Source organism: Dasypus novemcinctus, chromosome 8 (genome assembly GCF_030445035.2).
Source record: "Dasypus novemcinctus isolate mDasNov1 chromosome 8, mDasNov1.1.hap2, whole genome shotgun sequence".
NCBI lineage: Eukaryota > Metazoa > Chordata > Mammalia > Cingulata > Dasypodidae > Dasypus > Dasypus novemcinctus.
Genome location: NC_080680.1, coordinates 88074257 through 88100984, shown reverse-complemented (window position 1 = coordinate 88100984; position 26728 = coordinate 88074257). Strand labels below are relative to the sequence as shown.

The following is a 26728-nucleotide window of genomic DNA, read 5'->3' as shown; positions in this document are numbered from 1 at the left end:
CTCTCATTGGGGAGCTGTTGTATCTCAGTGGTTGAGCGCCTGCTTCCCATGTACTAGGTCCTGGGTCCAATTCCTGGTACCTCTTTAAAAAAGAAAGGTAAATAAAATTAAAAACAAAAACAAACAGAAAACTAGGACCATAAAACTCCTAGAAGAAAATGTAGGGCAACGTCTTTGAAATCAACTTGACACCCAAAGCAAAAGCAACACAATAAAAACTTGATACATGGGACCTCCTATAGGGAATTTTAAATTTGTTACTATGGTCATCAATTGTTAGGTTTCTTTTAATAATTTCCACCTCTCTGTTGATATTCTTTGTGTTTATCTGTTGTCTCCTGCTTTAATCTTCTTCACTTGGGCTCTCCCTTCATGTTTCTTTGTATGTTTTGTCAAAACCTGCATATTTGGGTTTCTTTTTAGATTTTATTTTTATTTATTTCTCACCCTTCATCATTGTTTGTGCTCTCTCTGGTCTCTGTGTCTGTTTGTTGTGTGCTCGTCTTCTTTTTTTAGGAGGCACCAGTAACTGAACCCAGGACCTCTCCTGGCAGGAAGGCACCTATTGGCTTGAACCATCTACACTTCCCGCTTGTTGTGTCTCTCATTGTTTCCTCATTCTGTCACTTTGTTGCATCATCTTGTCTCTCAGCTGGCTGCTCCAACCAGTTCCATCAGCTCGCTTGCTGTCTTGCTTGCTTCTTTAGGAGGCACGGAAACCAAACTTGGGACCTCCCATGTGGTAGAGGGGGGCCCAACTGCTTGAGCCACATCTGTGTCCCTGCGTTTTTCTTAATTGGTGCTTCACCTATTACTACAGCCCTTTAACTATTTTCTGGAACTTTGAGAAAAATGTTTGTAAATTCTTGCTGGTTGACTGGGGCCTCCTGGTACTTGGATTAAAAAAAAAAAATCATTCAGTAAGCATTTGTTAGATCTCCCAGTGTGTGCTGAGCACCGTGCTAGGTGCCAAGGTTAAATAAAATAAAAAATAAAAAAAATTAAGGCTTTCCTCTTGTAGTTAGGCCTAATAATATCTTATGTTCAAACAATATTTTAAAATAGCCCATTCACTTCACTGTACATTATATCATTTATTCTTTTTTTTAAAAAAGATTTATTTATTCCCCTCTGACCCCGCCACTTGCACTCGATGTCTGCTTTCTCTCTCGATTCATTGCATGTTCTTCAGTGTCTGCTTGTCTTTTTGTCTTCTCTTTAGGAGGCACCGGGAATTGATCCCGGGACCCTCTGATGTGGGAGAGAGGCACACAATCGCTAGAGCCACCTCAGCTCCCCTGGTTTGTTGTGTTTCTCACTGTCTCTCCTCTCTGTCTCTTTTTGTTGCATCCTCTTATTGCACCGGCTCTCTGTGCCACATGGGCCAGCTTGCTTTTTCACAAGGAGGCCCTGGGAATTGAACCCAGGACTCTCCATATTGTACACAGGAGCCCAGTCACTTGAGACACATCCGCTTCCCAATGTATCATTTATTCTTTACTACAATCCTGTAAAACATGTATTATTGTCCTCATTGTACAGATAAGGAATTTGAATTTCAGAAAGTTTAATTGCCTGTTACTTTACAGCATATAATTTTCTCACTTTTTAAATCCAAAGTTTCTCCTGACATCATATATGGAGGTGTTTATTAGTGTTTTATTTCATCTGAATACAATTTTAAAAGATATACTGGTTCAACCAAGGAAACCATTTTCTTTCCCCTCCCCTAACAGGATGTTATTGACACAGCATGTGAAGTCCTGGCAGATCCTTCTCTTCCGGAGCTATTCTGGGGAACAGTAAGTATGTCAGAGGAAGTCAGGCATGGTATTCCTGGGGTAAAAGAACTTATCAAGCACTTACTTTGTAATAGGTCCTATACTAAGCATGTGCATTTTCTCATTTATTCTTTGTGAAAATCCATAAAGTCTAGATACTGTTATCATCACTAATTTGAAGTATGAGCAAAGATGATGCTCAGAAATGTGATGTGACTTGCCCAAGTTCACTCAGCTAGAAAGTGATATCACCAGGATTGGAGTCCAGGTTTGTCTGACTTGAGTCTAGAGCCAAAATCATTAACCACTGTGTTGTCTCTCCTTTCCACTGGAGACTTGTTTGGGAGTCTCTTAGGCAACAGTATTCCTGTAACTCTTGAAAGTACCATAGGAGGATGGTAACTTTTATGAGTTGTCAGAGTATTAGAACTGTTTAGAATGAGAATTTGACTTTTGAGAGAACATTTTCTCACCAGTACTTGGTCTTAGCATGACAACAGCCTCAAATATCAAGGTCCAGCTAATGAATACATCCATTTTCTTTTGTGCTGTGACCTGACTGATCGGCTTGTATATCATGCCCTCTCTTTTTGAGATGCTATCCAATCTGACAGGATCACAGTATTCCTAGGAGAAGCTAGTATGAAGCAGTATTTATAGTGATGCTTTGTTGTTTGTGGTGGCTAAATGCTGACATGTTGGGTGGTTTTTCACTTTAGTGGAAACATGTAATGCAAAGGTAGATAATGTGGTATTTTCGAGAAAGGATGGCAGGAGGAGTTTCCTGGAAGGAGTAGCAGTCTTTTTTTCAGTCCTCACTAAATCACTTGTCAATAGCCCTTTTTAGTAGAAATCTGGAAATCTGAAATGATTAGGGAAAAGTGAAGCCTACCTAAAGAAAAGGGTTATTTTAGATTTTCTTTATGTTTGCTGGGCACTTTGGAGATGGCATTGATTTGTGGGTAATGTGATGGTAAGTGACTTCTCATCTTTCACCATAGGAGCCAACCTCTGGTCTTGGGATCATTCTGGACAGTGTATGTGGAATGTTTCCCCATCTACTCTCCCCACTCCTGCAGTTGCTACGAGCCCTTGTATCAGGAAAATCCACTGCCAAAAAGGTAAGTTGTTCATTCAGATGCCCAGAGAGAGTGGGAGATATTTTTTGGAGCTTTCATTAATTTAGTACCTATTGTAGATATTTTTGGAGATGAAATAGAGTTTTTAAATACCTATTAGGGGAAATGGGTGTGGCTCAACCAAGTGGGCTTCTGTCTACCAAATAGGAGGTCCAGGGTTTGATGCCCAGGGCCTCCTGGTGAGGGCAAACTGTCCCACTTGGGAATGCTGCCCCGCGCAAGAGTGCTGGCTGACGTGGAGAACTGGCGCAGCAAGATGATGCAACGAGACACAGAAGAGAAAATAAGCTTAACAGGGAGTTGAGGTGGCACAGGAGAGTAAACGCCTCTCTCCCACTCTGGAAGGTCCCGGGATCGGTTTCCGGAGCTGCCTTATGAGAATACAAGCAGACAGAGAACACACCGTGAATGAGGGGCATAGAAAATAAATAAAATAAATCTTAAAAAAAAAAAATCTAGTTGGAAGAAAGTGATAAATACAAGAAATAAATAATGAAAAAAACAATGTCATGTATGTGGTAAAGACCACCAGGTGAGGGAACCATCTCTGGAGTGAAGGTGGGAGTTGTGTTGGTTATCAGAGAATGGGAGGCGGTGGACTTGGCCCAGTGGTTAGGGCGTCCGTCTACCACATGGGAGGTCCGCGGTTTGAACACGTGTGGAGCTGGCCCATGCGCAGTATTGATGCGCGCAAGGAGTGCTGTGCCAAGCAAGGGTGTCCGCCTCGTAGGGGAGCCCCACGCGCAAGGAGTGCACCCCGTAAGAGCTGCCCAGCACGAAAGAAAGTGCAGCCTGCCCAGAAATGGTGCCGCACACACGGAGAACTGACACAACAAGATGACACAACAAAAAGAAACACAGATTCTTGTGCTGCTGACAACAACAGATGGGGACAAAGAAGACGCAGCAAATGACACAGAACAGACAACCGGGGTGGGGGGGAGGGGACAAAAATAAATAAATAAATCTTTAAAAAAAAAAAGAATGGGAAAGATTTGGAGAGAAGAGTAGAAGGCAATTCCAAGAAGATACAGTAGTGGGCTTATAAAAAGTTTAAGAGTAGCACATATAAAATCTGGCTGAAAAGGAAGAAAAGCAGATGTGGGACTCCTTTGTATGACTCCTAGGTGAATACATGACTGGATTTTTTTCTGCTCATTGACAGGTGTATAGTTTCTTAGATAAGATGTCTTTCTACAATGAACTTTATAAGCACAAGCCCCATGATGTGATCTCCCATGAAGATGGAACTCTTTGGCGGAGGCAAACACCTAAGCTCCTTTACCCTCTTGGTAAGATAAAGAAATCCTTGGTTCAGTTTCCATTTTTATGACCGCCTCTATTTAGACCTTATTGTTGCTATTTTAATTATTTGCTTAAGCATGTTGCCTTTAAAGTAGTTCCTTTTCATTTCCACTATGGTGGTTGATTTTGTGATAAATAATTATAGTTAGTTTCTCTTTTTTTAATTAACTTTTTAAAAAATTCCACTAGATTGTTTTTATTTCAAAAATAATATATGGGAAGCGGACTTGGCCAAAAGGATAGGGCGTCTGCCTACCACATGGGAGGTCCATGGTTCAAACTCCGGGTCTCCTTGACCCATGTGGAGCTGGCACATGTGCAGTGCTGATGTGCGCAAGGAGTGCCCTGCCACGCAGGGGTGTCCCCCACATAGGGGAGCCCCATGCACAAGGAGTGTGCCCTGTAAGGAGAGCTGCCCAGCACGAAAGTAAGTGCAGCCTGCCCAAGAATGGCGCCGCAGACATGGAGAGCTGACACAGCAAGAAGACGCAATCGGTGCCGCTGATAAGGATAGAAGCAGTCACAGAAGAACACACAGTGAATGGACACAGAGAGCAGACAACTGGGCGGGGGGGAGAAATAAATAAAAATAAATCTTTAAAAAATAACTATATATATATATGTGAGATGAAAATGTTCAGATAAAAAAATAATATATGTTCATTTTAACAAGATTAACAGTATAGATGTATATATTTTTTTTAAGATTTTTATTTTTTTATTTATTTCTCTCCCCTTCCCCCCCCACCCCAGTTGTCTGTTCTCTGTGTCTATTTCCTGCGTTGTCTTTGTCTGCTTCTGTTGTTGTCAGCGGCATGGGAATCTGTGTTTCTTTTTTTTGTTGTTGCGTCATCTTGTTGTGTCAGTTCTTCATGTGTGCGGTACTATTCCTGGGCAGGCTGCACTTTCTTTCGTGCTGGGCGGCTCTCCTTACGGGGCGCACACCTTGTGCGTGGGACTCCTCTACACGGGGGACACCCCTGCGTGGCACTCCTTGCGTGCATCAGCACTGTGCATGGGCCAGTTCCACACGGGTCAAGGAGGCCTGGGGTTTGAACCGCAGACCTCCCATGTGGTAGACGGATGCCCTCACCACTGGGCGAAGTCCGCCACCTAGATGTATATTTTTAAAAGTTAAACTCTTCAATCCTTTATTGTTTCCTCTCACGTATTCCTTTATAATCTCAAAACTCATTCTATGGGGAACAGATGTGGCTTAAGCAGTAGGAGGTCTTAGTTCAGTTCCCAGTGCCTCCTCAAGTAAAAATAAGTAAAAATTGTTTGAGACAACGAGCTCAAACAATGAGCAAACAGATGAGGAAGCCATCTGGTGGGGGGACTTATTCTGCAGGGCAGCAAGTGTGGCTGAAATGGTTGAGTGCCTGCTTCCCATATGGGAGGTCCTGGGTTTGGTCCCTAGTGCCTCCTAAAACAACAAACAACAAGCAAAACAAACGAAAAAACCCAACTCAGGAGCCATTGTGGCTCAGTAGTTGAGCACCAGCTTCCTGTATATAAGGTCTTGGGTTCAATCCCTGGCCCTGGTACCCAAAAAAACCCAAAGCAAATTTTAGAAAAACCTCATTCTGCAAGCTGATACCTCCACATACACACAAAAGAAGATCTATATGTAAGGTACTGGGGCCAGGGATTGAATCCAGGACCTCATATATGGGAAACCGGTGCTCAGTCTCTGAGTTATATCTGCTCCCCAATGAAACAGTGAGAGTTGTTTTTTTTCATTTGTCTGTTTGGTTTTAGGAGGTACTGGGGTTCGAACCTGGTACCTCATACATGGGAAGCAGGCACTCAATCACTTGAGCTACATTTGCTCCCAGACTAATTTTTATAGTAACTATATCATTACTGTCTTTGTCCCGTAATTTTTTATCTTTCCCCTTCTAATGAATGTTTAGGCAGTGTCAATATTTTGCCATTACAACAATGCTGATTAGGGACATATACCCTTATATAGTGATGCTTTTATTTCCAGTAGATAGAATCCCCAAAGTGGGATCGTTGGGTAAGCATTAAACATTTTTAATAATTAATGCCAAATTAAGTTGTAGAAAAAGGTTGTAGCAATTTATTTTCCTCCTGACTATGGATAAGAGAGACCAGTTATTCCTTTTAAGTTCATTTGTGATCCCAGTACTGATGGAGCAGCATATAGAAGGAATGGCTTCATTGCTCTAATCCTGATTTACACAGCGATCTAGTCCCTTATAGTCTCATAAGACTATCTTCCTGTAGTCATCATTTAAGTGGAAAGCCACTATGTGCTCAGCTGTGCATCAGACACAACAAAGAGTCAATTCCCTACATGACACAAGGTATTTTGTTTTGTTTTGTTTTGAATGGAAAAGGTGTAGGAATGTTAGATACTAAGACACTGTATATCCCTGTATGACTAAATATTGTCGTTTGGTAGAGGAGTCAGCTCTTTTTATTGTATAGATTTTAGAAGAGTTTCTCTTCTTTTCTTTCTAAGGAGGTCAGACCAACCTTCGCATACCTCAAGGCACTGTGGGCCAAGTAATGCTGGATGATAGGGCTTACCTGGTACGCTGGGAATATTCCTATAGCAGCTGGACCCTTTTTACCTGTGAGATTGAAATGCTGCTTCATGTTGTTTCAACTGCAGGTAAGGTCAGCTTTGGGAGACATCACTCTGGGGAGGAAAAATGGACATGCGTAGAAGGTAGATAATTTCAAGATAAAATTCAGAACTATCAAGATTGTGATTTGTTTGATTTGTTTTCTGGGACTCAGACTATTCAGCTATCTTAGAGGAGTTATTTTCCATGAAATCATAGGCTTTCTTTCCCTGCAGATGTGATTCAGCATTGCCAACGGGTCAAACCCATCATTGATCTTGTCCATAAGGTCATCAGTACAGATCTGTCAATAGCAGATTGTCTCTTGCCGATCACTTCCCGCATCTACATGCTGCTGCAGCGGTGAGTGTTGAATGAGTAACCCTCACCTTCATGGCAGAGCTCTCAGCAATTATTCTCTCTGCTTCTAGGAACCTGACCACATATACTGGGTTAAAGCTCACACACATTCCTCTATGGGAAGCTCTGGTGTGATATCTATTCCCAGCTCAGGGCTTTCCTGTTTTTTTGTATTCCTGCTGAGAGGAGGGACTTGGAAGAGAGAACTGGAAAATATTTTTGATGGAACAAGTTATATTATTCATCTTACTGAATACACTGTATTGTTCTCCAACCAGGTTAACAACAGTGATCTCCCCCCCTGTGGATGTCATTGCCTCTTGTGTCAATTGCTTGACTGTTTTGGCTGCCCGGAATCCAGCAAAGGTGAGATCGCAAGTCTTCCTGACATCAGAAAAAAAGGGAAGCAATTCGTGTATACCTGGAGATACATGGCCATTTGATTTCTTCTTTTCCATTCTTAGGTGTGGACTGATCTTCGTCACACGGGCTTTTTACCATTTGTGGCTCACCCCGTCTCCAACATGAGCCAGATGATTAGGTGAGCCAAGTCTTAGGGTGGGTAGAGTATATTCCCTAGGGAGAACCATGTACTAGCTTTACTAGTTCTTTAGATGTTTCTCTTTACCTGTTTACTCTGCTTCTCATCTTTTTAGCCCCCTGACCAGAAATAGAAGGGATGAGTGAGGACCAGGTAAAAGAGATTGATGGGACATGGGCACAGAGGCTGTTCTCCTCTTAGGGCACCACTGATGGTCCAGAGTCTTTGACTCCTGAGAGAGAAAGAGAGGTATTTCTCATCCAGTAGCAGCCACGTTAGGTCTGTGGGAATTATACTTAACAGACTTTAAGATGTTTCTCTTTACCTGTTTATTCTGCTCCTCGTCTTTTTAGCCCCCTGACTAGAAATAGAAGGGATGAGTGAGGACCAGGTAAAAGAGATTGATGGGACATGGGCATAGAGGCTGTTCTCCTCTTAGGGCACCACTGATGGTCCAGAGTCTTTGACTCCTGAGAGAGAAAGAGGTATTTCTCATCCAGTAGCAGCCACGTTAGGTCTGTGGGAATTATACTTAACAGCCTAGAGAATCCAGAGGTCTCTCGATCCAGAAAATTGGCTTTCCTTTCTTAAGTATTTTTCCTTGTTTCATGAGTACTCAGGCTTGCCCAGTAGACGACTTGCCAATAGACAGCCTCCATCTTGAGCATTCTTAACCTTCCTCTCTTACTTGTAAAACAAAGATGTTTGATTTTTTACTTTAAACCTCTTAAAATTGTACATAAATAGTACGTGTTCTTAATTTACTTGGGTATAAGATATGATTAAGTACCTTGCAGAGATTCCCTATTTTATGTCAAAGCCTTCTAGATAATAACAAGAATGCAGCATGTACAGTTTCTTGAATCCTTGAAATTTTTTCCCTCTGCCTCTCTGTCGTTTCCCAGCGCGGAGGGGATGAATGCTGGAGGTTATGGAAACCTCCTGATGAACAGTGAGCAGCCCCAGGGCGAGTATGCAGTCACCATTGCCTTTCTGCGCTTGATCACCACTCTTGTCAAGGTAATATTTGATTGATGATTCTGAAATAGTTTCCCTTCCACCTGCTATTGTAGACATCTTATGAGGAGGCAGAAGTCATCCTGAAGTTATGGTGACAACAGTTTTTATGTATCAAGTACCTGTTATGTGCCAGAGTGTATATTAGGTACTTTATCTATGTGAATTTATTTAGTAACTCTCAGAGGTAGAATTAAAGAGGCTGATGGTGTAATGCAGTGACTACCAAGCTGTTTGGCTGCAGTCCAGGGTAATAAGTATACTTTATACCATATCTCAGTACATGACTTTACTCCTGAAGCAGCTTTTACCACATATATTCTTATATAAGGTGCACTCTCATATTTTCTGCTTTTTTTCTTTTTTTTAAGCTATTTTTCACCATAAACTGGTTTCACGGTCTACTAATGGTTGACAACTCTGATTGAAAACTACTGGTGTTGCAGTTAAGAGCAGGGGTTTTCAAGTTAGAGTTAGATTTAATCTTCAACTTGATCACTTAACTACTGCCTTCATGGTTTGGGGCATGTGTGGAATTTTTCTCAGAATCTCTGTGAAATAGGAATAATAATTACGGTCTCTACCTCATGGAGTTATTGAGGAGGTCACATGTGAAAAACACAGCACATAGGAAGCAGACATGGCTCAACTGATAGAGCATCCGCCTACCATATGGAAGGTCCAGGGTTCTATACCCAGGATCCCTTGACCCGTGTGGTGAGCTGGCCCACATGCAGTGCTGCTGCATGCAAGGAGTGCAGGGCCATGCTGGGGTGCCCCCTCATAGGGGAGCCCCATGCGCCACAAGTGTGCCCTGCAAGGAGAGCTGCCCTGTGTGAATAAAGTGCTGCCTGCCCAGGAGTGGCACCACGCACATGGAGAGCTGATGCAGCAAGATGACACAACAAAAAAGAGACATAGTTTCCCTATGCCGCCTGATAATACAAGTGGACACAGAAGAACACACAGCAGATGGACACAGAGAGCAGACAATGGGGGCAGGAAGAGGAGAGAAATAAATAAATCTTTTAACAAAAAAAAAAACCACTGAGCATATTTCCTACCCACATGGTAAGCATTCAGTGAATGCTTAAAAAAAGTTGAAACAATAATATATATAGATGTTAATTTATATATAAACAAAGAATCCCTGTTTTTAAGATAAGAAAACTGATGTTATATCAGGATGAAAAATTTTGGGGTATCAGTTCTCAGGTCTGGTTTTCCAGTGATGGGGTAGTGGGTGAAAGTTAAGATGACTGATGATCATACTGATACTCTATTCTGAAACTATTGTGATTAGTAATGGAAGTAAATGTAGCATTGAGATGGAGAAAGTGGCCATGGTAGCTGCTGAGAGTGGGGAGTGGGAAGAAGAGATGTGATGTGGGGGCATTTTCAGAACTTGGAGTTGTCCTGGGTGGTACTGCAGGGATAGTTACTGGACATTGTATGTCCTCCCATGGCCCACTAGGTAGACTGGGGGAGAGTGTAAATTATAATGTGGACCATTGACCATGTGGTGCAGCAGTGCTCAGAGATGTATTCACCAAGTGCAATGAATGTCACGTGATGTTGGAGGAGGTTGTTGTTATGGGAGGAGTGGGGTGAGGGGAATGGGGGGGTATCTGGGGACCTCATATATTTTTTAATGTAACATTAAAAAAAAAAGACAAAGAAATTTTTGAAAAAAGATGACTGATGATCATGACATTGAAACTGGCATTCTCTTTTATCAACAATCTGTATTCTTTATGCTTATGGTTCCTCCCTTCTATCCAAATTTAGCCTTCAACCCTCTCTCACATAGGTGCCTTTTGTGACATAATGACATTGATCTTCTTAGTCCCCTTCTCTTTTCTCTGTGAGAATAGAGAAACTCACAACTTGGGCTTGGTTGAACTAGGGTGTTCTGGTGTGTCTTTTTTTCACTGATATCCAAGGCTTGCCTAGATTTCCTTTGGAAATCTGTGGTTTTGGAGTTAAATTCCTAATAACTAAATGACTTTTATTGCATTTAAATATCTGAAACCCTCACAGCGTGGTTTCTTATAGGGACAGCTTGGTAGTACCCAGAGCCAAGGGCTGGTGCCCTGTGTAATGTTTGTGCTGAAGGAGATGCTTCCCAGCTACCACAAGTGGCGCTACAACTCTCATGGTGTGAGAGAGCAGATTGGTAAGGATATCTTGGGCATGGAAGGTCTGGAGAATTTCTGGCTCCTAAGAGATCTTGCTCTCCTTTTCTTGGGATAAGGGTCATCATGTAAGGCTACATCATTCCTCTCTCTTTTCTGGAGTCCAGGTTGCCTGATCCTGGAGCTGATCCATGCAATACTGAACCTATGCCATGAGACAGACTTGTACAACAGGTATGAATGAGGTGATTGCTTGGTGCTCTTGGTGCTCCCACTCACCAAGGGAAGACATGGACTTTTGCTGTTTAGAGCTGTCTCAGTTCTTTCAGAGTACTCTCCTTGGTTGAATCCAGAGCTCAGTTTTCTTGAGGTTGTGATTGGCTTTCCACTGGACTATTTGTACTGTCTCCCTTTGTAGAGAGAAGAGCAAACGCAGTGAGAACGAGATTGTGTGTTTATTTGTGTGTGTATGTATATATGTGTGTATTTGGTATGTATAGATATGTATAGATAAACACTTTAATAAATATTCATAATTTTTTCCGTTTACAAAAATTATATGTTTATTGGAAAATACTCATCCTGTGCAAAATGTCTTCATAAACTTACTTCCGAGGGATAGGTGTCATTAACAATTAGTGCCTGTTCTTCCAGGTTTTCTCCTCTCTTTGTACATCTACCCTATAACTTTCCTTCTGTACCATACATAGAGATCTCTCTTGTTTCAATGGTTGCATGGCATTTATTGTACGAATTACTCTTGGTATATTTCAATAAATACTTGTATTAATTAATGGATATTTAGAATTTTTCTCAATGGTTTCTAGGACCAAGTCTGTGCTAAGAAAGTTATCAGTGCCTTCATCTGGCACAGAGGACTGATCTGTATGACTGATGTCCAATTGGTTAGATTTGCCACCCTAGCCCTGCTAGACAATGCCCTTTCTTTCTGAGGATAGACTTGGTGGCTTCCTAGTGACTCAAGAACACCTCTGTCTTCCAGTCACACTCCCAGCCTTCAGTCTCTCTGCATCTGCAGTCTGGCTTACACAGAAGCAGGACAGACAGTTATCAATATCATGGGCATTGGCGTGGACACCATTGATATGGTGATGGCAGCTCAGCCACGAAGGTAGGCTTCCCTCTCTACCTTTCCCCTGTTTGTCTTTATTGTCCCTGAGAGAATAAGAACTCTAGTTTAAGATAACTTAAAGTAACTTTTTAAAGAAAACCTTGTTCTTCCTAGAACAAGAAAGCATGCAGAAGGAGTTGATTGCTCCTCATCTCTCCTAGCTTGGACTGGGATCTCTTAAGAGAAGCTATTGAATTCTGGGGTTATTTTTGGAATCTAGTTCATGAGAGCACATAGGTTTTGAATGAAATCATATTGTTTGAATCAATTTTGTTTTCCATTTGGCATCCTAGTGATGGGGCAGAGGGCCAGGGTCAGGGCCAGCTGCTGATCAAGACAGTGAAACTGGCATTCTCTGTCACCAACAATGTTATTAGACTGAAACCTCCTTCTAATGTGGTGTCTCCCTTGGAACAGGCTCTCACACAACATGGTATGTATTTCCCTTCCAATCATCAACATTTTTGTTCATAAGTATATGACTCAGGCTGTATTTCTAGGGGATTGACAGTATCTTCTGAATAAATCCTTGAGGAAATTTGGAAATGATCACCATCATCACCAGCTCCCATTCTGGACTTGGAAACAAAAGGACTGGATCATACTTTATTTCTGCCTGCTCTTGTTGATGGAGAAATAGTTAAGAACAGAGGTTTGAAGTCAGACTACTGTAGTTCAAATTTTGGCTCCAACCAGCTTTGTGACTTTGGACACGTTACTAAACAAGTCTACCTCAAATTCCTCATTTATAAAATGAGGATAATAATATCTACCATATAAGATTATGATGAAGAATAGAATATTTACTGCTTATAAAATGTAGGGAGTTGCTGGTTTTTAGTAAATATTGGTAGTTACTACTCTGTGACCTTAAACTTGTCTCTTAATCTCTTTTGGATGTTGTTTCCTCATTTTCTGTAGGTATTGCATAGTATCTAGGGGCTTTCTTACCTCTGTCATTTTTGAATTTTTAACAGTTTTGCTTTCAGTGCAATGCTTCAGTGTAACGCCTTTTTTCCTAACCTGTGTTTTAGAAAGATTCTTATTTTCCTAAAATATATGTTTTTCTGTTCTTAATAATTGGATTAAACTGTTTACTTAAATTCTGTCCTGACTATCCTCTTTACTGCTGAAAAGAGACAGAGTAATATGGGATTGCTCTAGGTTTGCTCTGGCTTCCCAAGTTTGCTTGTATGAGCCTTTTTGAACAACAGCCAGTCTTTGAGCTTGAATTAGTCATACTTGGTATCTCAACTGTTTCCCATGCTTCTTCAGGAGCCCATGGGAACAACCTCATTGCTGTTCTAGCCAAATACATCTATCACAAACATGACCCTGCTTTGCCACGTCTTGCCATCCAGCTGCTGAAACGTCTGGCTACGGTAGGATCCCTCTTAACCAACTAAAGTCCCAGAAAACTGATTCTTTCTGCTTGAGACCATGCTTTTCTTCTAGTAGAAACAGCTAACTTGGACTTCTCTGACTTTCCAAGTAACACAGTCACTTAGAGACAAATATAAATGTATGTTTATGAGAGTTTTCCTCCCAATTAGAAAATACCTATGTACTCATTATAAAAATTTTAAACATTACTGATAAATGCAACATAGAAAGAAGGTTAAGGTTCTTATGATAAGTAGGTTGGTATGCATTGTTTCAGGTTTCTATTTTTTTAAATCTGTGATTATATATTAAAGGGTGTTTGCATCTGTGCTTTTGTTCTTTATAAAAGTGGAATTCCACTATACATACTTTTTTGCTAACTAGTCACTTAGCACCGTATCTTGCAATCTTACCATGTCAGTACATTTGGAACTACTTGACATTTTTATTGCTTGCATGGGATGCCTTTGCATGAGTACATCCTAATTTATTTGGGCCTTTTACTACCTTTCACTGTTGTAAAGTGTTTCAATGAATATTATTATCCATAGAACTTGGTAAAAATTTTAATTTTTATTAGACCTTTCAAAAATTTCCTCCAAAAAATATTCTCTCAGTTTATGCTCCTATCACCAAGGCTGTTCTTGAATCCTTGCCACAATGAGCATCATCAGTTTTTCAATCTTTATCAGTATAACAGGCAAAAAAAAAAGTTCTCATTTTTTTTCGCATTTATTTATGAGCAAGGTTGAGCATTGAGTATCTTTTTATTTTGATTATTGCTTCTGTGAATTGTTGGGCATCTTGTGCTTCTGTACTTCTTTTGGGGTGATGTCCCTTCTGACCCAGAACTGTGTAGCTAGATGGTTCCTTTTTGCCCCTTTTCTGGGAATTCTCCAGTACCCTCCTTAAGAAGCCTGTTGAGGTTTCCTGGAGGTAGAGCTCTAAGCCTGTGTCCTGGTCCCCACCAGGTGGCCCCTATGTCAGTGTATGCTTGCTTGGGCAATGATGCGGCTGCCATTCGCGATGCCTTTCTGACTCGGCTGCAGAGCAAGATTGAGGACATGCGCATCAAAGTCATGATTCTGGAATTCCTCACAGTTGCAGTAGAGACCCAGCCGGGCCTCATTGAATTGTTTCTGAACCTAGAAGTGAAAGATAGCAGTGATGGCTCCAAGGTAAGTCTCTACATGGATTAAGCTGGGAGACGGCTCCCTGGAATGTAGGTGCTAGGCTCTGTGGGTGCAGCTGTTGGCAGTGGTTGTGCAATAGAGTTTTCACTTGTCCCCTCTTGCAGGAATTCAGCCTTGGGGTATGGAGCTGTCTACATGCAGTGCTAGAGCTGATTGATTCCCAACAGCAGGATAGATACTGGTGCCCACCCCTACTGCATCGTGCAGCCATTGCCTTTCTGCATGCCCTGTGGCAGGACCGTCGGGACAGTGCCATGCTGGTTCTCAGAACCAAGTGAGTCTGATTGTGGGAATTCTTTAACTTCTGAGTCTCAGGGTTCTTGTCTATAAAATGAGAGTAACAATAGCCTTTATCGCTGAGGTTTGTTGTTACAGTTTACTGAGAATATGCATAAAAAGTTTTGGTGGCTAGAATTCAATACAAGGAGTTTTAGTTACTGTCTTAATACTGCTACCAGCATGTGTCATCATTACTCTAAGGTTAAACTACTGTTGCACCCCTGCTTTCTTCTCACCCCCATCAAAACCCATTTTTTGTTTTGTTTTTTTCCTAAAGATTTATGTCTTCCCCCCATTCCCCCCATTGTCTGTTCCCTGTGTCCATTTGCTGTGTGTTCTTTTGTGTCTGCTTGTATTCTCATTAGGCAGCTCCAGGAACCGATCCTGAGACCATCTGGAGTGGGAGAGAGGCAATTACTCTCTTGTGCCGCCTCAGGTCCCTATTCTGTTACATCTTATTTTCTCTCCTCTGTGTCTCTTGTTGCATCAGCCAGCACTCCTGGTGGGGTGGCTTTTCCCACACAGGGCGGCATTCCCACGCAGGGCGGCACTCCTGCACAGGATGGCACTCCTGCGCAGGGCTGCATTCCTGTGTGGGCTGGCACTCCTCCTGAGCCAGTTTGCCCTCACCAGGAGGCCGTGGGCATTGAACCCTGAACATCTTATATGGTAGACAGGAGCCCAATTGGTTGAGCCACATCTGTTTCCCAAAACCATTATTTTTTAAGAAACAGTAGATTCAGATGAGAGTGGCTCACTGAAGCCACTAGACCAAAATACCCCTATTCGCAGGGACTCTGGTAAAAGGGAAGGAAGATTAAAAAGGCTGTTTCCCTTCCCACTCTCTTCTTTGTGGGGCTTTTAGAAAAGTACAGTAGAATCATTAGATTTTTACTTATCAATGCTATAAAGTAGTTAGATTTCTTAAGAAAAAAATAATGTATGGGACCCTCTACATTTATGTAGGAATGATTGACCTATGACACGTGTTAGGATTAGAATGGGTAAAAATGAAAAAGTATCCACTGAAGGGAGTTGGATACAGGAGAAAAGGTCTTTGTGAGAGGAAACTGATTTTCAACAATGTGTATTTCCATTTTAGACCCAAGTTTTGGGAGAATTTAACAAGCCCCCTCTTTGGAACCCTTTCTCCTCCCTCAGAAACATCTGAGGTAAGTTGGAAGATGGAAAGTCCCCAGAGTAAAGGCTGGGCTGTGAGGCAGAGGAGTAGAAAATCATAACTCCCCTAATTAAACAACCAGAATTTTTTCTTTATTAGAAATTTCTCAGAGAAGTGCCTGTTTTCTTTCACTTTGGTGTCTTGTTTTGGGAAGGAGAGTGGCATGTCCTGTTTTGTGTTGATGACTCTGCGGCCTTCTCCACTTATTTGGAGACATTGTTAAGTCTGACATTTCTGCTTTTGCAAGTCAGATGGCCATTCAAAGAAAATATGTGTAGGGAATGGGCTTTCTTATTTTCTAAGTATTGGGTCCCTACTCTGCTACATTGTCAGAAAACATTAGAAAAGAGATTTCTCCCCATGATTGATTTCTGCTATGTCTCCCCCTCCACAGCCCAGCATCTTGGAAACCTGTGCCCTAATCATGAAGATAATATGCTTGGAGATATACTATGTGGTTAAGTGAGTCCTTTCCCCTTTTGAAATTTTAATTAAAGGTAGGGGTGGGGAGATCATGATCATTGGGGTGCATGGCTATATGTGCCAAGGCAGAGGAAAGAACGATTTATGGAGGGCCAGTGAGCTGTGCCCTTGGCCAATCCATTGACGGCATTTATTATTGTCAGAAAGAGGTATTGATGCAAATTCCATGTGATCATGATTTTATGGAGGAGGACTCCTGGAAAAGGCCTCGGTCTAACTCATTATGTTGAGCAAGAAGTATGAGCCTCACACATTGGAGGTGATCATGGAGCCATCTGCCACTAAGCCCACGTGAGGTTGCTTTCTCTGCCTCAGTGAGGGTCTGTGCCTATCCCATGCCTATCTACTTTGGAAACCTAACTGTGGGTATTGTTTTTTCTTGACACTATAGGGGATCATTAGACCAGTCATTAAAAGATACACTCAAGAAATTTTCCAGCGAGAAACGCTTTGCCTACTGGTCAGGGTATGTCAAGTCCTTGGCAGTTCACATGGCTGAAACAGAAGGTAGCAGCTGCACCTCTTTTATAGAATATCAGATGCTGATCTCTGCTTGGAGGATGCTTCTCATCATTGCCACAAGTCATGTAAGAACCTTCTTGAGCCAATTTTGCCTAGTGCGAGGTATCCTAGCAACGTGTTGAGATGCTCAGCAGATAAAGTCCCGTGGGATGAAGAATGAATCATGGTTTGTCCTTGAGAGCTAAAGTAACAAGTTCTGTGCCAAGAGATTGGGGCTAGTAAGGGGGGTTTGAAGGTGTTGGGCCCAATAAAAGAAGCTTAAAACGCAGAGGAGTAATTTGAAATCCCTTCAGACATTCATAAAAGTCTCCTTTAGCTTCCTATGTGGTCTTGGGGCTCCTTTCCTTAGTCTACCTCTTAGACAAATTTATAGTTGCCTTGTGCTATGTGCCCTGGAGACACTAGATAAATATTTGTTGATTAGCCTGCAGGTAGCTGTAGCAACTACAGCAGCACTTCTCTAGAGAGCAGTTTGTTTTCATTGGCTCTGGAAACGGTTTCCTGTTCTTCTTAGAAAAAGAACAGGCCATTGGCTCTGTCGTGTGTATCCACATAGAGTTGGTATTTAGAAAGAGTTAAAATGTGGGAAGAGTTTGCATTTTTTTCTCAGCCTTTTTTTGTGGTTTGACACCATCATGCTGTGTTGAACTATTCTTCCCTGGGAAATCCAGATTAATGTTTTGACCTTATTAATAACTTCAGCTTGATAGGTGTTTCTTTGTTCCAAGAATATTCTTACATCTTCAGTGAGACTTATTTCCCAGTGCCAGAGCTCCCATGTCCTTGGAGTTTTGATCCTAGAAAGAGTGCATGTGTGAGTATTCTTGCTGTGGAACAATGTTTGTGGATCTCTGAAACTCCAGACACACCAGAAGGCTTAGCCTTCTTTGGGGAATGCTTCCCCAAATGAAAGGTAGGTATCACCTACCTTTTAGGCCCTAGCCAGCTAGCATTTTGTGGGTTGTAGCTCTGAAAACCCCACCATCCTTTCCCCCTGGTTATATCCAGGATATAAATCATTCAGTTGTTCATTCCTTTAATTTATATCAATTGAATCCTGACCATGTGCCTGGCACTGGGGATACATCAATGAATAAAGCAGATAAGGTCCTTGGTCTCATGGAGAGAGAAAGGTCCATAAGGGAAGCATATTATAAACAGATTTCACAAATAAATGTAGTTTCAGACTGTGATAATTAGCTATGAAGGAAATAAAACAGGTTGCTATGGTACAGATTCACATTAGATAGGAGTGGTTAGGGAAGTCCTCTCTGAGTATCTCTAAACAGACCTAAGCAATACAAAGAAGACCTTCTAGGTGAAGAGCCTGTGGAAGAGAGTAGTCTAGACAAAGAAATCCGAAGTGCAAAGATGGAGAAGTGGCTCTTTCTTGAACTTGGTGTGTTCAAGAAAGAGGAAGGAGGCAACTAGGGCCTGAACATAGTGAACATAAGTATAAGTGTTGCCAGAATCATTTGGATCAGATCATATGGGGACTCTTGGACCATATAGAGTACCTTCTATGACCATGGCACTAGGAAGCCTTTGAAGAGTTCTAAGCAGGGGAAGGATATAGTCATGAAGAGGCGGTAAACCTGGACTTGATTCTGACCATATCTAAGGGTGAACAAAGAAACAGCGGGGCTGTCAAGCCCCTTTTTAATCAGGAAAACAGTACTTGAAAGAAGACATTTCTTGGCTTCTAAAGTCTGGGAAATTTTTCCCAACTGCAACCTTTTTCTAATCCTTTGCAGGCAGATATAATGCACCTGACTGACTCTGCAGTACGTCGCCAGCTCTTTCTAGAAGTACTTGATGGGACCAAAGCGTTAGTAAGTGTGTCTAGGAGATTTCACATAACTTCAAGGAAGAAGGTATCCAAAGTTAAATAGCAGAACTCATGGATCTGCCAGCCGCACAAATGCTCAGGTCAAAGGTCTCAAGTTGGCTGTGAGGCCTGAGGCTGCAGTGGGGAAGCAGAGGTCTGCTGCTGTTGTGCCATGTCCTGGCCTTCCTGTCTCTTTTCCACCCCTGTGAGTTTATTGTTGGGGAAGAAAGGCATCAGGCCAAAAGGGGTGCTATGGATGGAGCTTGAATCTTCCCGCTCTGTCAGCTCACTGGAAGCTGGACCTCTAACTGGTCTGATGTCTCCCCATAGCTCCTAGTTCCAGCCTCAGTGAACTGCCTCCGTCTCGGCTCCATGATGTGCACTCTGCTGCTTATTCTTCTCCGGCAGTGGAAGAGGTAAGGGCTGTGCCAGGAGAGGTGGACCCAAGGGCAGGGACCTCCATGTCATTGCCTGCTTATTCCTTTTCACTGACCCTTCACCTCACAAAAGGGGAGAAATTGGTTCTAAAGTGTACATGTGTTCTTTGAGCTTTCCATCAATGGGACTTGAACTAATATAGCAAACAAACAGGATATGAGGCAAAGACTACCAGGTGGGCATTCTGAAATGGAGCAAGGACAGTTTGTGGCTTTTATATAAGATGTGCTCTCCCCTTCCTCTCTACTACCTTATTATTTCTAGGGAGTTAGGTTCCGTGGATGATATCCTTGGTCCCTTGACAGAGATCTTGGAGGGAGTGCTGCAGGCAGACCAGCAACTCATGGAAAAGACCAAGGCCAAGGTGTTTTCAGCATTCATCACAGTGTTACAGATGAAGGAGATGAGAGGTGAGGGGCAGACTGGGATGTAGTAGTTGCTATACCAGTCTCCCCACCCCTGCTGGCATCCACCCTAGGGCAGGCGGGGCTTCCTCCATTAGAGCCAGACATCTCTCCTGTGATTTTTTAGTTTTCAGTCTTAGAACTCTTGCCTTCTAGAAAGCATTTTCCCCCCCATCTATGTTTATCTTTCCCTTTCATGAGACTGATGCATTCCCTTTTAGCTCCATACTACATTCCCAGCCATCAGTCTGGGAAGGAGAGTGTGGTGTACAGTGATGAACATGGCATTGTCTGTCTATTCTGCAGTAAGTGAGATCCCTCAATACTCCCAACTGGTGCTGAATGTCTGTGAGACCCTGCAGGAAGAGGTGATTGCACTCTTCGATCAGACTCGTCACAGTCTGGCATCAGGCAGTACCACAGACGACAAGGACAGCATGGAGACTGACGATTGCACTCGTCCTCGGCACAAGGACCAGCGTGATGGGGTAAGGGCACATCCTAGGAAGCATTCTGCCCTACACACATGCATCCAACAAATATGAATGCCTGTCCTGTGCAAGGCATGCTTCTCCTGTGATTAGTGAGCAAGAGAGTCATTGCATTTATGGAGTTCACAGGCTAGTATGAAAAGGTAATAAAACTAAGCAGAGATGCCTAGGAATTCAACTGTGACAAATATTGCAGGAGGAAATACAGTGAGAACAAAGAACCTGGAGTTCTAATCTAATCTGGGGAGTCAGGGAAGGCTTCCGGGGGAAAGTACCTTTTCAGTGATGACCTAGAGGATTGGTAGAGTCAGGCAGATAGAAGGTGTGGGGAAGAATATCTGGCCAGAGAGAATAGCATATGTTAGGCCATGGGAGTAAGAAGCATCTGGTGACCTGAAGGAAGGAAGGCTTTGTGTGAATGAAGACTAAAGCGAGGGCCGGGGATTGTGGGGCGAGATGAGGCTGGGGAGATGGGGGCTAGATGATGTGCAGCCTTGTCAAGGTTTTCGATCTGTATCCTGAATGAAGTAGTAATAATTTAAGGATTTTAAGTAGATGAAATGATCAGATTTGTACTCTAGAAAAATCACTCAGGATACAGTATAGCAGTGTTTAAACTGTGTGTCCTGATCTATTATTGGGTCTTCAATTCAGTTCAGTTGGTTACAACCAGCATTTTTTTTTTGTAATAAAGTAGAATAAAATGTAAAAGAAAGTACTTTACATGATGTATGGGTAGGTAGGTACTGTTCAGTGGAAATATGGAAATATGTATATACTGAGGAGCAATGTCAAAAGTATTTTTTGTTGTGGTACTGTTCAGTGGAAATATGGAAATATGTATATACTGAGGAGCAATGTCAAAAGTATTTTTTGTTGTGTCATTTTAAAAAATAAATTTGAAAGCCACCAGTATAAAGAATAGATTAGAGAGGATCAAGAATGGAGGAAGGGAGAACATTTAAGAGGCTCTTGAAATAGTACAGTAAGAGGTAATGGTCACTTAAGCTTCATGCCATTGGCAGAGCTAAGTGGAATGGCTGGGTGTGAGATGGGAGTTAACACTGACAGGGATGATGCTGGTTGGTGCGATAGGGGAGTAAGTGGTCAAAAGTAGTCAGTTTGGGGGTTTGGTTGTTAGGGTGTATGGAGTTGCCACTCCCTGAGAGGTAGACACAAGAGGAGCAAAATTGGGAGGAATTGAGAGTTCTGTTTTAGTCAAGCTTAGTTGGAGATATGTATGATCAGCTGGGTTTTGGGGAATCAGGCGAAACGGCTATCTGCCCTCCTGCTCCTGCCTTTTTCTTTTTCTCCCGTAGACTGCTTCCCTCTCTTTTTACACATCCTTGCCCTTGGGCCCCAGCAGGTATGTGTCCTGGGCCTACACCTGGCCAAGGAGCTGTGTGAGGTGGATGAAGATGGTGACTCATGGCTGCAGGTGACCCGTAGGCTCCCCATCCTGCCAACCCTCTTCACCACCCTGGAGGTGAGCCTTCGCATGAAGCAAAATCTGCATTTCACTGAGGCTTCGTTGCACCTGCTACTCACCCTGGCTCGTACCCAACAGGTAGGAGGCAAGTGTGAGGGCAGGAGGGGCCCTCTGTGCTGGTACTTGGGTTCTGACACTTCCCAAAATCTGTAAGTTGTGGGCTAGCCTGGGAGCTCTTCCTTGCCCCCAGGGTAGAGCAGCTGTGGGCTCAGGCTCCCTCAGTGGTGGAATAATGACAGGTTCCATCTCCATGTCTTTCCCCTCCCAGGGAGCCACAGCAGTGGCTGGAGCTGGCATCACCCAGAGCATTTGTTTGCCCCTCCTGAGTGTATACCAGCTCAGCACCAATGGAACGGTACAGGTGAGTGCCAGGGGCTTGCCAGGAGGCCTGCACTGGCCAACCTGCAGTTCTAGTTGGAAAATCTCTCTACTTTAATGCTTTTGCTTGCCTCTGAAGTTTCTCTCATCTTCAGTGGCATATCTACTGCACTAAAGGTGAAGAATACCCCTGCCCACCCAATACTGATCTCTAGCAAGAGAAACTTGTTCAGTAAAATATTTCTCCTAGTTTATATTCACATGTGGGAGATGGGGGTGATTTCTTTCTGTTACAGGCATAAGTTGTGCAAAACTAGATTGAGAACAGGTCCGGGGTACCCTTGCTCTCCAGCTAGGGCAGCTGTCCTCTCCTCTCTCCCTCCCAAAGGCAGTGGTATTATTGAGTCCTTTGCTCCACCCTTGCTTCACCAGACCAGGAACAGGAAGAGGGAAGTGCATGGTGAGAGTACTTGAGGGGAATTCAGCACCCAGCCCTCTGTGTACCTTGGTTACTTCTAGTTTAATAGATATCTCCTACTCTCAAAAGACTAGTCTCTACCCTAACATCTCATTTTGTTAGAATCATCAAGTATTTGATCATCTAGATCCATTAGAGTTATAATGTGAGGACCAGAGCAGGGCAGTGACATGTCTAAGTTCATAGAGCTAGTTAATGGCCAACCGAAGCCTAGAATTACCAGGATTCTTGTACCTCTGCCTAGTGCTCTTTCTTTGCAACCTCTGGCTTCTGACCATCTCTGGCACTGCCAGTTGCTCATTCCAGGAGGTTTTCTCCAAGTACTGGGATGCCTCAGCTTCTGTGCTTCAAGGAGGCCCCGCTACACCTGTCAATTTGGGTTCCTGTGGCGCCATGTCCTGTTCTTGCCTGCTATTTGTGTCTTAGACACCTAGCACCTCTCGGAAGTCCTTGGATGCCCCCTCTTGGCCAGGGGTCTACCGCCTGTCCATGTCCTTGATGGAGAGGCTGCTCAAAACCTTACGCTACAACTTCCTGACTGAGGCTCTGGACTTCATGGGTGTTCACCAGGAACGAACCCTACAGGTAAGGGGGCTTAAGGTTAAAGGGGGTCTGGGTCAGTCAGGATCCAGGTGTTTGGAGCATGGGGCTTGGCAGTGGCAGGCTGTCGATGCTTTCATTTCTGAGGTTCTTTAAGGACTGTTGCCTGACTGGTCAGCCAGTGTAACTGAAATGCTGAATGTGGGGATGGACCTAGGATCAGCACAGACAAGAACTCTTAGTTGTAATGCCAAGCCACCTACTAGTGCTGCCACCTCAGTATTTGTGGACTCATGACCTATCCTCCCCACAAGACAGCAGGAACAGGTATGTCAGGTTCTTGATCCAACCCACTCTTTCCCTGCTGTCCCCTCTCCTCTCCAGTGCCTAAACGCAGTGAGGACAGTGCAGAGTCTGGCCTGCTTAGAGGAGGCAGACCACACCGTGGGTTTCATCCTGCAGCTCTCGAACTTCATGAAGGAATGGCACTTCCACCTGCCTCAGCTCATGCGTGATGTCCAGGTGGGGCCTCAGACACAATTTCTTGGAGGGGTCTGGGAAGATGCTGGGCAACAGGAGGGGTGATGGATAGTGTGGGTAGCACTCTCTAAGGCATCTCTTGTGAATCTGAGGCCCATTTCTAAAATGTGGCCTTAGGGAGCACAGGGGTTTGATTTCAGGTTGCTTTGTCTTAGAGGTAAAATTTTTCCTCCACAGCCAAGGGCAGCTTTGTAGGTTAAGAACTTGGGCTCTAACAGATCTCAGTTCAGATCCTTTAGGAACAGGTCTGAAGCTAGGACACAGCTGGAAAGAGGAAGGAGTTAAGAACCAGGCTCTGGGATCAGGCAATCATTTGCTGGTTGTATGTCCTTGGCCACATCACTTCACTTCTCTAAGCCTTTCTCTTCTTTTGTAAACCGAGAATAGTAATTCCCAAATAAGTATTCTTATTTGTTTACTTAGGACCTTATAATGTGTGAGGCATTTAGCAAGGTCCCATGGAAACAATCTAGGGGTGATTCCTGCTGACCCAGAATGTACAATTTAGCATATTTAGTGGTTGTGAAGATTTTAAACTAGAGAATGTAGAAGGCCCCATTAGTAGTTTCTCAGTGAGAGGTGAGCTTGGGGATCTGTTTAGTTGGTCTAGTCACTTGGCCAGGACTGCTACCAAGAGAAGCCTCCATATCCCTCCCCTGTGGAATGTTCCAGGTAAACCTGGGTTACTTGTGCCAGGCCTGTACCTCCCTCCTGCACAGCCGCAAGATGCTGCAGCACTACTTACAGGTAACTGAGCCCCAACCCCCATGGTGCCTTGACTGCCCTACCTCTGGCTTCCCTGTTCTCCATCTTCATTTCTTGTCTCTCCCCCAGAACAAAAACGGGGATGCCATCCCCTCAGCTGTCACCCCTCGAGTCCAGCGACCACCCACGGCTGTCATTACCCCCTCCTGCTCTTCCTCCTCTTCTTCCTCCTCCACCTCCTCTTCCTCCAAGCAGCCCACTGTTGACACAGAGGCCTCGGAGCAGCGAGCTTTGCGCATTGTTCAGTATGGCCTTCTCAAGATCCTCAGCAGGACCCTGGCGGCCCTGCGCCACTTCACCCCAGATGTCTGCCAAATCCTGCTGGATCAGGTAGACCCCCCGTGTGACATCACTGGTCTCCCAGCCATGAGCCTTGAAGTTTTGCTGTGCCCTGCTCTGTACTCAAGAGCTCTCTTGGGGCTTAGCTAAGTCCTACATCTCTTTTTTCTTTGCCTCACAGTCCCTGGATCTTGCTGAGTACAACTTCCTATTTGCTCTGAGCTTTACCACTCCTACCTTCGACTCTGAGGTGGCTCCCTCCTTTGGGACCCTTCTGGCCACAGTGAATGTGGCCCTAAACATGCTTGGAGAGGTAAGTAGGGTACCCCCTCTACTCAGCTTCTTCCTGCTACTTCATAACAATGACCATGGGCACATTATTTAACTCCTGAGCCTGCTCCTCTTCATAAAACAAATTTGATGGAACCTACTTGTCATTGTAAAAATTAAATGAGGTAACTGATAAAATTGCTTAATGCAGGACTGGGCAAGTAGGAAGCTATCAGTAAATAGGTGCTATTTCTGTTTTTATCTTATGGCCCTGACCCCTTGCTTCTCTTCCTCCAGCTGGACAAGAAAAAGGAACCCCTCACCCAGGCTGTGGGGCTCAGCACACAGGCGGAAGGGACTAGAACATTAAAGTAAGACTTTGCGGAATTTGATCTGGAGTTGGGGCAATCGTGAGGCAGCCTGGCTAGCTATCATCTCATCTAAATGGCCCACTTTGTGTCTGCCAGCCTGGCCTTCTGCAACAGTACCAAAAACCTGTTTTTTCCCCTCAGGTCCCTCTTGATGTTTACCATGGAAAACTGCTTCTACCTGCTTATCTCCCAGGCAGTGCGTTACCTAAGGGACCCGGCTGTGCACCCTCGGGACAAACAGCGCATGAAGCAGGAGCTCAGCTCAGAGTTGGTATGGATAGGTAGAGAGGGCCCTTATTGGAGGAGGGTGGACCAATTGGGAAAGAGCCCCTTGGTGCTCCACCTGGCCTCTGGCTTTGCAGTCCCTGAGTATAGGGGGATGCTGGGCCAGAGATACTAGGCCCAGCTGCTCTTTTTCTTTACAGAGTACGCTGCTGTCCAGCCTCTCACGCTATTTCCGCCGGGGAACCCCAAGCTCTCCTGCTGCTGGTATCCTCCCCTCACCTCAGGGCAAGCCCACCTCTTTTTCCAAAGCCAGCCCTGAGAGTCAGGAGCCTCTGATTCAGCTAGTGCATGCCTTTGTCCGGCACGTGCAAAGATAGGGCTGAGGCATGCTGCCCACCTTAGTAATTAATCTTGACCAGCCTGCCACTGCAGTGGGGTGCTGCTGGCCTGATGTGGGCCCAGTCTGTGACTGAAAGCAGTGCCCATCACCCTCTTTGCAGAGTAGCCAAGACTCCAGCCACCCACCCACTGGCATTATTTTTATAGTAGAACAAGAGGTCAGCAGCAGAGGTAGGGAGCTAAGGGTCCCCTGTGCTCAGGCCCTCACATGAAAAATGTCCCAAAGAGGTGTATTCTTTTATTTTGAGCATTCCCCACAGCACTTGACCCCCAGCCCAGGCCATGTGTTGTTCAGGAGAGAGGCTGTATGCACAGGTTTGAAAATCTGTTTTCCATGCTCTCTTCTTGCAGTTTTTTGGTAATACTGTGGTCTATTTATACAAATATTAAAATACTGTTTATAGACAGCTGTGTGGTATGTGCCTTCAAAGCCCAGGAGCCACTAGTCAGCTCCTAGACCACTGACCATCAATCTCCCTGGGCGGGGGGTCCAAGGGGATTTGGGGAAAGGAGGACATCTATTAATGGTTGACTCACAAACATGCTTCTATTAATGCTTCTCAGGAAGGGAGTACTAGGTAGATGCTATCAGATTTTCCCTTCCATGTCCTGCCCAGATTCTGTCCTGTCTCCCTCAGCCTCCATTTGACCACCTGGCTGAGTTTATCATTGGATGTGGCCTTTTTTTAAGCTTTTGATCCTCCCCATTTATAGCTCTGTGCCTCTGCCTCCCCTTCTCCATCTTCAGAAGCCCTGGGGTGGGGTCTGCCAGCCTTTGGCCTCCTCAGAACCTAAGTTACTGGGGGCTGGCCTCAGCTAAGGACACTCTAAAACATAACTTACAGC

General features: G+C 43.9%; 1 protein-coding gene across 1 annotated transcript in view; it reads left to right on the top strand.

Moving 5' to 3' along the window:
• NUP188 (nucleoporin 188) overlaps window positions 1-26289 on the top strand; it is a 74028-nt gene extending 47739 nt beyond the window's left edge. The window contains exons 13-44 of the mRNA XM_058302270.1: window positions 1737-1802; window positions 2783-2902; window positions 4086-4212; window positions 6717-6869; window positions 7059-7185; window positions 7461-7548; window positions 7647-7723; window positions 8629-8743; window positions 10796-10916; window positions 11043-11109; window positions 11879-12007; window positions 12301-12440; window positions 13283-13389; window positions 14362-14568; window positions 14688-14857; window positions 15965-16034; window positions 16437-16504; window positions 16917-17112; window positions 18802-18879; window positions 19206-19291; window positions 19578-19723; window positions 20024-20205; window positions 21575-21775; window positions 21966-22058; window positions 22920-23078; window positions 23418-23555; window positions 24246-24320; window positions 24408-24668; window positions 24799-24930; window positions 25185-25258; window positions 25400-25529; window positions 25684-26289. Coding sequence (XP_058158253.1) covers window positions 1737-1802; window positions 2783-2902; window positions 4086-4212; window positions 6717-6869; window positions 7059-7185; window positions 7461-7548; window positions 7647-7723; window positions 8629-8743; window positions 10796-10916; window positions 11043-11109; window positions 11879-12007; window positions 12301-12440; window positions 13283-13389; window positions 14362-14568; window positions 14688-14857; window positions 15965-16034; window positions 16437-16504; window positions 16917-17112; window positions 18802-18879; window positions 19206-19291; window positions 19578-19723; window positions 20024-20205; window positions 21575-21775; window positions 21966-22058; window positions 22920-23078; window positions 23418-23555; window positions 24246-24320; window positions 24408-24668; window positions 24799-24930; window positions 25185-25258; window positions 25400-25529; window positions 25684-25860 — 4080 coding nt within the window. The 3' untranslated portion in view covers window positions 25861-26289. The remainder of the gene's footprint in view (window positions 1-1736; window positions 1803-2782; window positions 2903-4085; window positions 4213-6716; window positions 6870-7058; window positions 7186-7460; window positions 7549-7646; window positions 7724-8628; window positions 8744-10795; window positions 10917-11042; window positions 11110-11878; window positions 12008-12300; window positions 12441-13282; window positions 13390-14361; window positions 14569-14687; window positions 14858-15964; window positions 16035-16436; window positions 16505-16916; window positions 17113-18801; window positions 18880-19205; window positions 19292-19577; window positions 19724-20023; window positions 20206-21574; window positions 21776-21965; window positions 22059-22919; window positions 23079-23417; window positions 23556-24245; window positions 24321-24407; window positions 24669-24798; window positions 24931-25184; window positions 25259-25399; window positions 25530-25683) is intronic.
• The last annotated feature ends 439 nt before the right edge of the window (window positions 26290-26728 follow it).